The sequence below is a fragment of the Lethenteron reissneri genome, chromosome 7, assembly GCF_015708825.2.
Source record: "Lethenteron reissneri isolate LAM-NWPU_2019-01 chromosome 7, ASM1570882v1, whole genome shotgun sequence".
Taxonomy (NCBI): domain Eukaryota; kingdom Metazoa; phylum Chordata; class Hyperoartia; order Petromyzontiformes; family Petromyzontidae; genus Lethenteron; species Lethenteron reissneri.
The window spans coordinates 4,510,224-4,524,673 of NC_083785.1; the positions used below are offsets into that span (position 1 = coordinate 4,510,224).

Genomic DNA, 14,450 nt, shown 5'->3' on the forward strand with positions numbered 1-14,450 from the left:
GTGCAAACGTCTCCGTCGCAGACACCAGTGATGAAGATACACAGACAGTGTCGTGCCCGTGCCGAAGGAGAGAGGCACTTAAGCTAGCAGTGGACGGCGAATGGCTTAGACGCGTGAACACATCGCTCACCAGCACGTCACCCTTGAGCATCAAAGCCGGCTTCACGTTCACGCTGAGGCTCTGAGTGGTTCCGGTCGCGGGCACAGAGCTGTGAGGGAGAGATTGAATTTGTCAACGGACGCTTGTGTTTAGCATGGGGCAAGGACAGGCGAAGCACGAGTAGGTGCTGTGTGTTTGAAGTCTCGACTCGTAATGAGAATGCCTTGAGTTCTACACTTGGTCTGGGGTTGACCTCGGCAATAATCCCTCCAGGGTCAATAAAGTGAATACCACTCTCTGGGCAGCTGACAGTGGTTTCTTGTCGAGTGCAACCGATGGCTGACATTGTCATATGGAAATGTCATAACTGGTTTAGGACCTTGATTTGAAGCTTTCGTGACTGCAAGAATCGGTAAAGTCACTTAGGTATAAAATTAATCGATCATAGATCACCTCGTGACACGGCAGATCTCTCGCCTACTTGAGCAGTTTTTATTGCTGTGGTTGTCCCACCTGATGACGATTACTTGTGTTGCGATCGAAACGTCGTGATCTATTATTTTTCTACCTACGTGACTTTACCGAAAGAACCAAAGAGTATGGTTTAGGTCTTTAGGACCACCAGCTGGATCTAATGCTGCACAATTGCTCATGTGATCGAGTGAGAAAAGCCTCACTGAGTGCTGAGGCACTTTTTCAGAAGGGTCCCCTTTGGAATATTTAGCAAATAACTCAAATTTAATATTTTTTTGTATAAGTTAATGTGACCAGAGAAATCCCGGGCATACGAGATAAGAACACTCAAATGCGACTGCACAGTCAGAATCACATTTGCTATTCTGCCTTCCGCAGTCACCACGTTGTAATCCTACAGCCGAGCGCATCATGAAATTTCATGACGCCCCATCCCTGTGTGATCCACTAACCCTCCAAATCACTGCACTAGATACATTCTCACCAGGCATGACCAATGTATACATTTGATTATGATATCACGAGCCTTTTGCCCGTCCAAGGACGGGTGTATTGCAGTAAATCTGAAGCTTGCAAGCGAAAATCAGACCGCGACGTGGTTCTTCATTGCATTAATTCGCGTGCAGTTTGTAAGGGCGCGGTGACACAGACCTATTTAATTTTAAGGTTATAATCCCTTATTCATCACGGCGTCCTTTTTACTTTGATGTCTCAACAGCGTTACGGAGATCGCGTGACGTGAGGGTTCTGCCTTTGTAGTGAGGGTTGTGAGTTGACGCTGAGGAGGGGGAGGAGGCGCCTCGCCACCCCCCATGTGGAGTGACGTCAGCCGCTAATTATTATGAATGGAGGGGGGTGTCCATTTGGAGAACGTCACCTTATCATGATTATTAATGAGGGGGGCTGTTTGAAGTGGAGTGACGTCACCTGCTCATGATTATTAATGAGGGGGGAGGGTGCTCCATGTTGAGTGACGTCACCTTCTCATGATTATTCATGAGGGGGGAGGGTGCTCCATGTTGAGTGACGTCACCTGCTCATGATTATTCATGAGGGGGGGTCCATGTGGAGGACATCACCTGCTCATGATTATTAATGAGGGGGGAGGGTGCTCCATGTTGAGTGACGTCACCTGCTCATGATTATTAATGAGGAGGGGTGGGGGGGTGTCAATTTGGAGGATGTCACCTGCTCATGAATATTAATGAGGGGGGCTAGTCAGTGTGGAGTGACGTCACGAGCGTTAAGGTAGAGACATTCCCGGGTGATTATAGTAGGTATGTTTAAATGTCTCATCATTTGCAGGTCACAGCTGTTTGCCTTCAGTTACGATTTTGAATGTTTCAGTTTCACTGGCAGTTGTCCAATAGATTCCGACAATGAAGCTGGTTGTAGGCAGCTACGACCAGACCTATCACAATCCCTCCTTAGCAATCCCTCTTGTTCTACTGCCATCAAAACTACACCACCACTTGCAATAATTCAATTATTAATGTCAAATTATTAGCATGCTATGTACAATGTTACAATGTCTGTAATGCGCCTTGGTAAAGGTGCTCTATAAATCTTGATAAGATACTGATAATGTTTTCGGCTATAACAGTGGTGGCTATCGTCATGTTTATGATGATGGTGGTGGTGTTGGTGGTGGGTGTGATGACGATAGTGGGTTTAGAGTTAACGATTAAGGTCACGGCGGTTGTTATAGTAGTCGTGATGATCATGCTGGTGATGATGGTAGTGGTAATAGTGGTGCTGCTGCTGCTGATCATGATGTTAATGAAGGCGTTGGTAGTAGTGGTGCTGATGATCATGATGTTAATGAAGGCGTTGGTAGTAGTGGTGCTGATGATCATGCTGCTGATGATAAGCATGCGTACTTACTACACAGAGGATGTGTACATGAGCTGTAATCCTTGGTAGACCCTTAGAAACAGTCGGCCTCCTGTAGAAATCAAACACAATGAATCACAGCGAGCAGAATATACACCGCCATAGGATAAACTATCCTTACACAGTTCTTTTGGCACTCTACCATATAAATGTTGACTTTTCACCCTGAGCTGATGGCAAGACACAAACACATTGAGCCATGTCGAATATCGATGATTGTCGAGGCAAGTGCTGTTAACGAGCACCCATTAAGGGCAGCGTGGGACACAGCGGGGTGATGTGGGCCAACACCGCCCAGCAAGCTGCCCCTACCTGCAGAGTTACTGTTGTTTACACACATACTCATACCCGCCAACCCATACGGTTTACCCGTATTCTTATATGGGGAAATTGAGTTTTCAGGTCCATACGGCGCACAGCCGTTTCAATACGGGCTTTGTAGGATGAACGTTGACATTTATAAGGGCACGGGGTGACCAATAAGGCCTGAATTGGTCTTGCAATAAGGTAGCCACTTATAAGGGGTTGACATGTATCATTTACGGCTGAATCAAAGGAGTGATTTCTCATGAAGGTTTTGGAATGCCACGTGTCACCTTTGTTTATACACGGATAGGACTTAAACCCAGTTCGCTGGGCTTTGTCGCACAGTGTGCTAACCGCAGAAGCACCACCTCCCCCTAGCCCCCAGCAGCACGTGCGTGCACCTGTGATCCTGCACTGTGGATGGGACAAATGGCAAAATGTTGTGTATCTAGGCTGCAATACCCTGGCTTGCCAGCGGAATGCAGTCCAGCGATGTGTGGACTCATCGCAGCTGTCCCTTCTGCACGGGATAGAGTGTTCCCCCCTCGCGTGCCTAGCTTTTCTCCAGGAGCTCCAATGTCCTCGCACGTGTATAACGACTCACTATTTGGCCGAAAACATCTTTATATGTAGAGAACTGCAGATCAATTGTTGGTGCTGGCTCACCACCTGGCAACCTTCCAGCTCGTTTCTGTGGCTCCTCGGCGATTGTGAGATGCAACTTGCATGAACGACGATATATTAAATTAATCATTAAAGAGAAACAAAAATGATATGTAGATGCACGCACGCAAGAAAATGAGCAGGACACATCATGAGAAGAAGTGAAAAGAGATTGAGAGAAAGAGTTAAGCGTGGAGGGGAGAACGAGAGAAGGCAAAAGAAGGAGCGGAAGATGGCGGGAGAGACGGGAGCAGCGAGTTGACATCGCAGAGCACGGAGGCCACCGCTGTACAGGAGTGAATCAGGAAGGGAAGAGAACGTGAACACAACGACTAAGATCCCCCAAAGAGTCTGTCGGCACAGGCTGTTGAGGCAAGTGCTGTGAGCAAGCACCTCTTAAGGCCAGCACGGTTCCACGACGGGGTGGGTGGCCATCAACCACGTCTGGCTGCCTTTGTCACCCCCGGTGCTGATGTTTACAAACTGCACCAGGTACTCATTCAAGGTTGAGTTTCCCTTGCGTGAGCCCAGGGCTGGTTCCGATATTCATCACCGATGGATATCGGTGAGCCAGAATCGAACTCAGGACGATGGGTTTATAGTGCAGCGCACTAACCACCATGCTGCAAGTTCTCACGTGAACACACGTGTGAACACACACACACATCGATGCACACATGTGAACACGCACACTAACCAGAGCTTTCCCTAGGCAGGCCGTGCAGCGCCACTTGATGCAGAAAAAGTGGGCAGGTGTTGAGGCTGATGGAGCGTGACAGAAGCCCACTGAAATAGTACACATACCTGCCAAGAGCAATCAGTGAGTACACACACAACACACGTCACGTAAGCATACAACAACAATAACAGCCGCCAGTCGTCACTAAGTGGCAGTGATGTCGTCACAGCGCTTATGCCAAGCTAGGTGCAAGTTGATGCCATGTGAAGTGTTGAAGGCTCGCTGACAAGGGGTTGTGGAACAAACCCAGGTGCCACTGGTTGACTGCCTGAGATGACTGGCAGATGCACCACCTGTGCACTACCCTCTATCCGGCCAAACAGAAGCTGCTTGGGCATGCGGTGGCTGGGCATGCAGACTACGTGACCCAGCCAAGACAGCCTTGCCTGCAGGAAGAGCTCAATGATGAGACTGAGTCCAGATCTTTCAAGGATCTGTGAGCTCCTCACACAATCCAGCCTGGTTAAACCCAGGATATTACGCAGATACAGACACGCGCAAATATACGCACGTGTAAAGATACAAATACAAAATACAAAGATCCCCCATATAGCCTGTAACTGACTATTGGGGCAAGTGCTGGTATCGAGCACCTATCAAGGCCTGGAACGGCACACGAGGGGGTGGGTGACCAACACCACGCCCGACCGCCTTTGTCTCCCTAGTGGCGATGTTAACACAGCACCAGGTAATAATTTGAGGCTGAGTCAACCGACGGGAGGCCCACGATCGCTTCAGATAATCGTGACAGGTGTTGGCCGTGAGCAGGAATAGAACTCGGGTGGGCGGGTTCGTAGCGGTTAGTGCGCTAGCCACTACACCACCGCTTCCCACTTGCAAAGATACAACAACCGCCATTCGCCACTAAGTGGCTGTGACGTCACCACGACGCTTGTGCCAGGCTATGTGCACCTTGAGGCCACGTGAAGTGTCGAACACACACACACACGCATGCATATATGATAACATACATACAAACCAAATCTAACACAAATCTCCATGAAATGTTTAGGCTGTTGACACGATGTTACCGAGCAACGATGAATATGAGTGTAACGTCGTAGGAATATGATTCGGGCCAGCATGACAACTGGCCACCTCTTTCTGCCCGGCACTGATGATGACAACACTAAACACAGATTTTAGGTCGAGATGACCTCGAGGACGGCCGAGCCAAGTTCACACATTATCTGCAACTAGTATTGTTCATGGCCAGGAATCAAGTGACAGTGCGAGAGCATGCAAATCACAACACCGCCACTCTCTTTTCACAAAACAAAAACAAAGGTCCCCCATATAACCAAACACACGCTGAGGGTAAGTGCTTTTTTTCAGAAAATACTCATACCAGCACTGCACATGAGGAGTGCTGTAGCCAGAACCACGCTCGGTCACATCACACTTAAGGCTGTGTCGACCTAGGGGAAGCCCAGGACTCGTTCAGATACCGTTCACCACTGAAATTAGCCGTGGCTGGGACCACTCCGCTCCCACACACACGCGTCTATTGCAGTTCTTATATATACGTTGAACTTCTTTCATACCGTACGTAGCCAACCGTGCTAATGGGAGGCGCGTGGAGGGAGGGCAAATACACGAAACAACCAGTCCAGATTTGAACACACGTCTGCAGCAAAACCAAGTCCCGTCGTTGGCAGGAATGTCCCGTGCTGCTGCAGGTCTCACCGTCTCTGCGAGGGCTGGATGGCAGCAGCAAACCGGTCAGCGCAGAGCGTCTTGTTGGGGAATCTGCCGAGCGTATGTTCGGAGCTGCGGAGTAAACAAGTATAACCCGTAAAAACAAAGTTTTTCACTATAAATCCTTTATATGCGTGGCGGCTAGAGTCCTCTCGTCCTCTGGCTTGAGATGGCTGCCACCTATGGGTCAGATGATTGCATGGCACCATTAAGCAATTGGTAATTAAATATATTTTAGTCCTAAAAAGTGTAAAATTTTGGAACAAAAATGTCACGAACATTAATTGTCACGCACAACGAGTCTGTGTGGAAAATGTCAGCTCGATTGGATCACGGGAAGTGGGTTAAAAAACGACCGAAAGATTTGCACGGTCATAAGCAAGCAAGCAAGCGCGCAAGTGAACTTCATATAAAGGATTTAAAAAGAACCACAGGGACGAACGTAGCTCTTGAAGTAGCTTTTGTACACTTATTCAGTAACTTCTGTCGTTGGTAGTGGTGCACGGGCACAATTAACAACCAAAAGAATCACTCAACACATTCGTCAATAACACTGATTTACGTGCTAGCTGCTGCTTCTTCTTCTTCCGTGCGGCTGATGTAGATGCAGAGCAACGACTACAATTTCACATTCGGGCGGTCAAGCCAGCAGAACACATTCCTGCGGAGGGAGCTGGTAGGAACGTCGGGTTGCTTGGTCAATGACCAGGGTCAACGGCGGCGTGGTGTATTCCGCAAATATGCCCGACTGTGAGGGCGGGCACAAGCCGGCGTGAGTAGGTTAAACGTTGAGTTTTATAAGGGCACCACGGGGTGACCAGCCCCTCCCCACCCAACCCCACCCCTCCCACCCCCCACCCAGCCCCTCCCCACCCAGCCCCTCTCCACCCTCCCCACCCAGCCCTTCCCCACCCTCCCCTCCCTACCCAGCCCCTCCCTCCCCACCCAGGCCCTCCCCACCCTCCCCTCTCCACCCAGCCCCACCCCTCCCATTTTTGGATGCACGACGGATGGACACAATAATCCCGTGTGGGCTGGTGTAACCTGGGGGTTCCAGTATAACCGCGTCTGGAGCAGAGAGGAGTGTCTCGCTGCGATGTCTCATTCGTATTTGTGGATCGGGGCATTGCGTCGCTATATGTTGTACGATCTGTTCTGGATGACCACAGTCCCGCACTCGTGGAGAGTTTTCAATTTTCCATTTGTGCGTCAGGTGTCCGCATCTGCCATGGTTTGTGTGGATGCGATTTAGGGTGGACCTTGACCATGAGGGTGGACCATAGGTGCTATGAAGAAGGACCATTGCACAAAACGTCAATTATTATGTCTTTTTTTTCTTTTAAGGCAGCAGTGTTATTGACGAATGTGTTGAGTTTCTTTTTTTAGCTTTCGTAAAACGAGCCTTTGTTACCGAACGTGCTACCGCTAACTCGATTCCATTGCCGGGCACCCCCAGAGAAATTTCCAGCGGTGCTGAAATGAGATACAACAATAATAACGAAAGAGTCAAAGTGTTCCCATGCTCCAGCTGGCAATGGAATGGTGGGCTTAGTTGACCCATATCCGGGATATGAACTCGCGACCTTCCGATTGTGAGTTTCAGTTTCATTTGTTTGGTATAGCCCTGTGGGCCATTCGGCTCTTGAATCGGGTGCAACCGCAACAAACAAAAAACATGAACAAGAAAACATCTTAAAGTGACTATGCGCAAACAGAAAAATCCAGGAAAAAACTGCAAAGTCTTCCAGAAAAAAAGCACCGTACACCAAGGCTGTGTGCAAAACTCCCAGTGGGTTGAGTGTGCCACGACAAAGCCACCCGACTGCATATAACAACAACAAAAGATAAAGTTTTTTTTTTAACTGAAGGTTCCGCCTTGTATTTCCTTGCTCGCTCCACTGCTGATGGAAGCGCCGCTCCACTAGAAGGAATTGTAGGGAGGCCTACTCTTCCACACTGGCCAGATGTCTTGAAATAGTTGAGGGCGCCCACACTTTATACTCATCGCAAAGTATGTATGTTGAACTTCTTTTGCACCGTGTGCACAAGCGACCTGCTGGTCGACTTCTAGCTAATTGAAAAGAAACTTGCCCCATAGTTTCAACTGCCGCGCCGGGAGAGAGGGCATCGAACCGGCGAACTCCGGGAATGTAAATCCACCGCGATAACCGTTACGCCGTGGCAGCATCCATAGCCATAGATACCATTGTGCAGCCAAACCAAAGCCACGGTGAGGCTGTCTTTGAGGCGGTTTCTCATAGCAGTCACACGTTGGGGTGTTTCACAGACTCCTAAACGGATAGAGAATGCCAAACGGCCACGGTAAAACACGAGCTCCGCTCTCGAAAGACACGCCGTTTTAATTAAGAGTGGCGCATCGATTCTCTCGTAAGACCTCCAACACGCGTGTGCTCACCGCGTGCAGACGTCACTGTAGTGGAAATAGGCGGTGGTCACGGTTCCCACGCTGCTTTTGTTGCCCTGCGCACAGAGAGAGAGAGAGACAGCGAGAGACATCACGAAGCTTCCCAAACCGCTGGCCAGTAGCAGCTGCCTGGGGTGGTCCGTGTCTCCTGGCGGTGAAGGGCACCATGGGGCACCCAACCAAATACCGAGCCAGATGAACACTGAAATTCCCAGTCACGGATCAACTTAACCAATCATCCCCTCAGATGGTAATAAAATGAGTACCGCATCGCGCATGGCGATGACGACAGCTGCCGTCGTGTGGATAGACCAGCGTCCGCGATCGGAACGTGTCATTTCCACCGTTGGCCCCAGATCGTGAGTAAAAATCGCAAAGTTTGGTTCTCACCAGAATTCAGTCAGTTGAGCATTCTGAAGAAGGACACCTGAGCTGAAGTTTAAACAACAATATATAGGTATCTTAACTTAGGAAGTGACCGTCGTTTAAAGATGCTGTCCTAACTCCATGAGATTGTAACATTTCCACCACTGGCTCAGGACCACCAACAGACCTAAGTGCCGCCCAATGCTCGTTTCAGTTTATACAGCGGTACCTTGACTGACTTTCGTCCACTTGACTTTCGTCGCTTCGCTCTTTCGGACGTTTTCAACTATAACCAGATTTCAAATTTCGTCCACGTGGCTTTCCTCTGTCGTCCAATTTCATCCCAAACCTTCCACGGCGTCCGCGCCACGCGCCATCATTGTCGTTCAGTCTTTGAATAAAAGTCGTTCAGTGAGCATCTCTTATATTTGTGTTTATTCATATATTATGAATACTGTACTTATCACCAATATATTCATCGTCCACTTACGCAAGAATTTAAATATTTCCAGGTATCATTATTTCTTTATTTAGTTTTGTTTATTTAGTTAGTTTTATTCATTTATTCTTACCTTTATTTTTCTTTTATTTCTGTTTATTTAGATTTCGCACGCATGTGTTACATATTTACTGTAGTTATTTGCATGTTAGTTTTTATATTTACTGTAGTTATTTTCACGTACGTTTTTCGCCGGCCAAAATAAATTTGCAAGCTAAATAAAGGCTCCGCTTTGACATTCATTCGTCCACGCTCTGGTCCCGAACCAGACGAGAGTGCAAGGTGTTCCTGCAGATGTTTTCACAAATGTCTCAACCCCAGCCAACATTTCGGTTTTTTTGCCGCAGCGAAAACTTTCTTCGAATAACCCGACAGTGTTAAGATGTGCAGTCTTCTGTCACTCCACTGCTGCATCAAGGCCTTCCTTTACTGTGTTAGACACGGGAGTTGTTTGACCATACTATCACCAGGCTGCCCAATGCAGGTCGGTAAAGCGCATGATGCCACTCGCCACTGATGTTAGTCATGGCGGGAGAATTAAACTCTGCTCGACAAATTTATAGCACAAGTGAGCGAACCACGGCACCGCCCACCGCTCCTGAATGACAACTATCCTGCAGTCAAATATGAACTTGGCATAAATTCAAGCAATGTATTAACTCTCGCCTATTACAAATGTTATCGTGCTGTTTGTTGCTGGCTGTTTGCTATTTTTGGAGGTGGGGGGCTTGTGCTAAGTAACCGTGTAAAAAAAACTACACAGCATTAAAATAACAACACTTGAAAAGCTAAACTGTGCTGAAGACTACTCTTTTTCTATTTCTCACCAAGCGGTGCAGCATGCCCAGGTGGTGCTTTGCTTACTGAGCCCAGAGGTCAAGTGAACCCCATCAGGATGTGACCCACTGACCTGGCAATGCATAACAAGCCACCCCCCCTAGTCAGGACGTGACTCACTCAACTGGCAATGCAGAACAAGTCACCCCTAGTCATGACATGACCCACTGACCTGGCAATGCAGAACAAGTCACCCCCCTAGTCATGACGTGACCCACTGACCTGGCAATGCAGAACAAGTCACCCCTAGTCAGGACGTGACCCACTGACCTGGCAATGCAGAACAAGTCACCCCCCTAGTCAGGACGTGACCCACTCAGTTGGCAATGCAGAACAAGTCACCTCTAGTCAGGACGTGACCCACTGACCTGGCAATGCAGAACAAGTCACCCCCCTAGTCAGGACGTGACTCACTCAGCTGGCAATGCAGGGCCAGTCACACCCCTGGTCATGACGTGACCCACTGACCTGGCAATGCGGGGCCAGTCACCCCCCTAGTCAGGACATGACCCACTCAGCTGGCAATGCAGAACAAGTCACCCCCCTAGTCAGGACGTGACCCACTCAGCTGGCAATGCGGGGCCAGTCACACCCCTGGTCAGGGCACGACCCACTCACCTGGCAATGCAGCACCACGACGTGGCTTGGGTGGGCGGCGAGCCAGGACTCCATGGCCTTGCAGACGCGGCAAAGGGTGTCGAGCTGGGGCGCGTGCAAGCCAGGCCAGCAGAACTCCAGCACCTGCTCGCAAGGAAGTGTCGTCGGTGTCGTGTGTAATAAGTAATATTTTTTTAAAAATGTAAACACGCTTTAATGAAATGTACCGTACTAGTAATGGAAGAACTCCACGACTCCAGGATTAGGCCCCGAAGCTTGCCATAACGTAAGGGGCCGTGTTGATTTATAGCCAACGTCAGTTTAGCGTGGACAGTTAGACCCAAGACGAAACATAACATATACAAAATAATGTTTGGAAATATTTTTATTATTATTTTTAATGATATAATCTAGTATTGTCATCAGTATGACATAAGTATACCAAGTTTGCAGTCGATACCACATTGGGAAGTGGGTTAAAATTTAGTTAGAAGATTTGAGGATACAACAGACAGAGTGAGTTAATTAAAAGCGTGTAATAATAACATAGTTGTAAGTGAGCTTGAGGAGAATACGTCATGACTAGAAGTGACAATGGCCAATGGTGAAGAATAATATAACAGGTTCGCAGCCAAGAAATGGAACGCATCTGAGAGAGAGGACGTCCACTATCGAGATGGAGTGCTGAAATCAGCTCATTTGAACGTGTCTATGAAATGTTGCATTGCGCGACTGTGAGAGGTGGTGGCAGGCTGGGGAGGCCTTTATTCAGCGGTAGATTGACCATGGCTGAAAATGATGATTAAGTTGAAGAATGGCTGATTCCTGTGACATCTTTTTTTGCCACTTACACCTGCAAACTCTGCTGATTGTGGAGTGTTAGTCAAAAAGGACATCACAGCCAGAAACTGTTGTTCCCATAACACCTTGGCATCGCTTTCTCTCCTTTAATACATTCATTTCCATAGTCCACGAGTAAAATATCGCCACCGCTGATTTGAGCTAGAAATACTGTCCCTTAGCTGCCCATTCACTCAGCGGTGGTGCTGGGCATGAAGCAAACTAAGATAAATGGTAGGGCCCCAAGCAGCTTCAGGGGCCACATATTCATGAATAAAATAAGGATCCCCCAAACATCATCCTGAATTTATATCGTCATAAACACGCAATGCAAAAAAAGATTCAATACTCTCATCTCCTCCTTTTTTTCAGCTTTCCTCTCTCATCAGACGATGTCTCTATCTCTTGTCTACGTCTCTCGATTCACTGAAGTTGTCTCTCATCACAACCCCGGTCTTTTGTCCAAATGTCTCTCAGCTCACTAGATCTCGATCTCGTGTCTACATCTCTCCGGCCACATCGCCTGGAGTTTATAAATCCAAAGGGATGATTGAGGGGGAGACGCCCAAAAATTATTACGACTGAGGGCTCTCAATGGGCCTGTAGCACTGCCACTGCATTTCCTACAACTCATAATACAATGAATATAATGACAACATCACAAGGTTATCTCAACAATACCTGAGGGTGAAGCTTGGTGAGCTCTTCCTTTGGTCCAGAAAAGTTAATAACCTAGGAATTAAAAGACGCACACGCTGTGCTGTCAAAACTGCAGTTGATTAAGAAAATCTGATAACAAGTAAGGCTGAAACACTTTTCATCATTATACTGCTATACAGACTACGGATAAATAAGGACATGTACAATGAGTTCACACATTTTTCAGTGTTCAGGGAGCCCTGAGTTTGTCAGGGGGAGGGGATGGGGGGCATGCATAACAGTCAACGTTCAACAAACGTTAAACAAACGTTGAACACGAAGCAGAATGAGTAAGCATATGATCCCGCCTTTGCCTACCATCCAATCTGCTCTGGCTCTCAGCCCCTGTGTGTTGCTTCTCCTCACCAGGTAGTTGCCCCCGTGCTTGGAGGCGAGGTGGCGAGCCATCTCTTGCAGGCCCCGCTGGGACGCAGCCTCCGACGCCCCGGCCGGCACGCACGTGGCGACGATGCGGTCGGCCACGTACGTGAGGTCCAACTCGTGGCCCGGCGAGGCCTCCAGCCCACGCACGCCCCCTCTGCATAACACAGCAAGCAGCGGCCACCGTCGGCATTGGCATCAGCAAATGGCATTGGCTTGCAAATGATCAAGCCACTGGGGCTTATGCACTTTTAAATCAGCTATGCAGCAGCAGCTGCTGCAGTATCGGCATTGGCATCAGCAACGGTGGCGAGAGGTTAACTACCTCGCCTGGGATGGAGGGGGTCGTGGGTTTGATCCTGATCCTGACACCTGCTGTATATTTGGAGTTTGCATGTTATCCCCATGGTCGCTAGGATTTTTATCCAGGCCCTCCGGGTTTTCCCCTTCACATTTATAAACATGCGTTTAGAGAATTTGTCTGCTATAAATTTCCACATGATGAGACATTTCGTTGAGCTGTCATTTGTGTTCAGGTCGCCTCTGAAAAAGAGCTACATAGCTCGGTGGGCCTTATCTGGTGAAAGAAAAATGTTTTTTTTTAATGGCATTGGCTTGCAAATCATCATTATTAGATGCGTGTGCCTGCTTATTTTTATTAAACAGCCAAAGCGATGCCGATGACTTGCATACGTTCTCTGATATACATTTGGTGATGCTGCTGCATTGGCAGTTTGGTGCTCGAGCACAAATAATGAATAAAACGAAAGCGATATAATATGCACTACATTTTGACCAATGGCCCTTCTTTGTCACACATAAATGGTGCTATGAAGGGATATTTTTTTATTTCAAGGCCACCGTGTTATTGAGCGTTTACTCTGATATATATACGTCTTTCTCCTTCTGCCATGTTGCTAGAAGAGATGATGGCCGGTGGCGGAGGCTGACAATGGAGTGACGGCCAATGGAGGAAACGAGCCCAAGAGGACATCCTGTGGAGAAATGGAGCGATGCAAACGGCTTGTGTACAGGTGCCAGGTGTAGTGTTAGAAGGCGGAACCACACGAGGTGACAGAGGCTTGGAGATGCCTACAGCCAGCAGTGGATTGACTGATAATAGCGATGCTCACTTGGAGGCTAAATAAGAGTTAGCAACGATGAAATCCCAAGTTCAATCCCAGGCTCCTGTTAAAATTTGTTTCCATGGAAATTAGATTATATTTGACTACGTAGAGGTTTGCTCATAGCGTTTGACATTCACAATCCAAACATTGCAATTTCAAATCCACAGAAGCCACTAAAGTCAGGAGCATTTTGTGGAATTCAATAGTGACTGACCTGCAGTTCAAAGGCGATTTTATTTTCACCCAACCAGGTGGTGTTGTGGTAAGAGCGGCGGATTAATGAGCGGCAGGTCGTGAGTTAGAACCCAGCTTTGAGGTCGCTTAGCCCCGTTATAATCTTACATCTGGGATGCCTAAAATGAGTACGACTCTGTGCAGATTAAACGACAACAAACCTAAGGACCACTGCCATAGGATTCATGTGATATTTCTACCACTGCTTAGACCTGCCCAGCCGACGGCTACCATCCAATTGGTAATTTCCACAAAGTGTTACCAACCTCAGAGAGATAATGGGTTGAGTCAATCCCCAACTGGGATTTGAACTCTTAACTGTGAGTGAACTGTTATAACCGCATGCATCTCAGTCATCTGAATGTAATCGTCAGAGGAAAAAAATACTCACTCCACTTTGCTGTCCAGCTCATAAGAGGTGCTGCTGGCCACTGACACCTGTGAAAATGAAAATTGCAACAGTGTGTTGATTTCAGAACAATGTATGGTCTTCATTTTTAAGCAAATGGCTAGACAAATATTGATTTTTACTTACATTCGTATTTTACGGAAAAGCCTTCAAAGGGTACCGA

General features: G+C 47.9%; 1 protein-coding gene across 5 annotated transcripts in view; it reads right to left on the reverse strand.

Moving 5' to 3' along the window:
• The window catches only part of LOC133356036 (tensin-3-like), an 89,190-nt gene that overhangs the window by 18,751 nt on the left and 55,989 nt on the right, over positions 1-14,450 (reverse strand). For all 5 annotated transcript variants that reach the window (XM_061573512.1, XM_061573513.1, XM_061573515.1 and 2 more), the window contains 9 exons: positions 14,270-14,316; positions 12,503-12,674; positions 12,119-12,169; positions 10,619-10,741; positions 8,290-8,354; positions 5,862-5,945; positions 4,134-4,240; positions 2,459-2,519; positions 131-209 (listed from right to left, as the gene is read on the reverse strand). In XM_061573512.1, the coding sequence (XP_061429496.1) occupies positions 131-209; positions 2,459-2,519; positions 4,134-4,240; positions 5,862-5,945; positions 8,290-8,354; positions 10,619-10,741; positions 12,119-12,169; positions 12,503-12,674; positions 14,270-14,316 (789 nt within the window). The remainder of the gene's footprint in view (positions 1-130; positions 210-2,458; positions 2,520-4,133; positions 4,241-5,861; positions 5,946-8,289; positions 8,355-10,618; positions 10,742-12,118; positions 12,170-12,502; positions 12,675-14,269; positions 14,317-14,450) is intronic.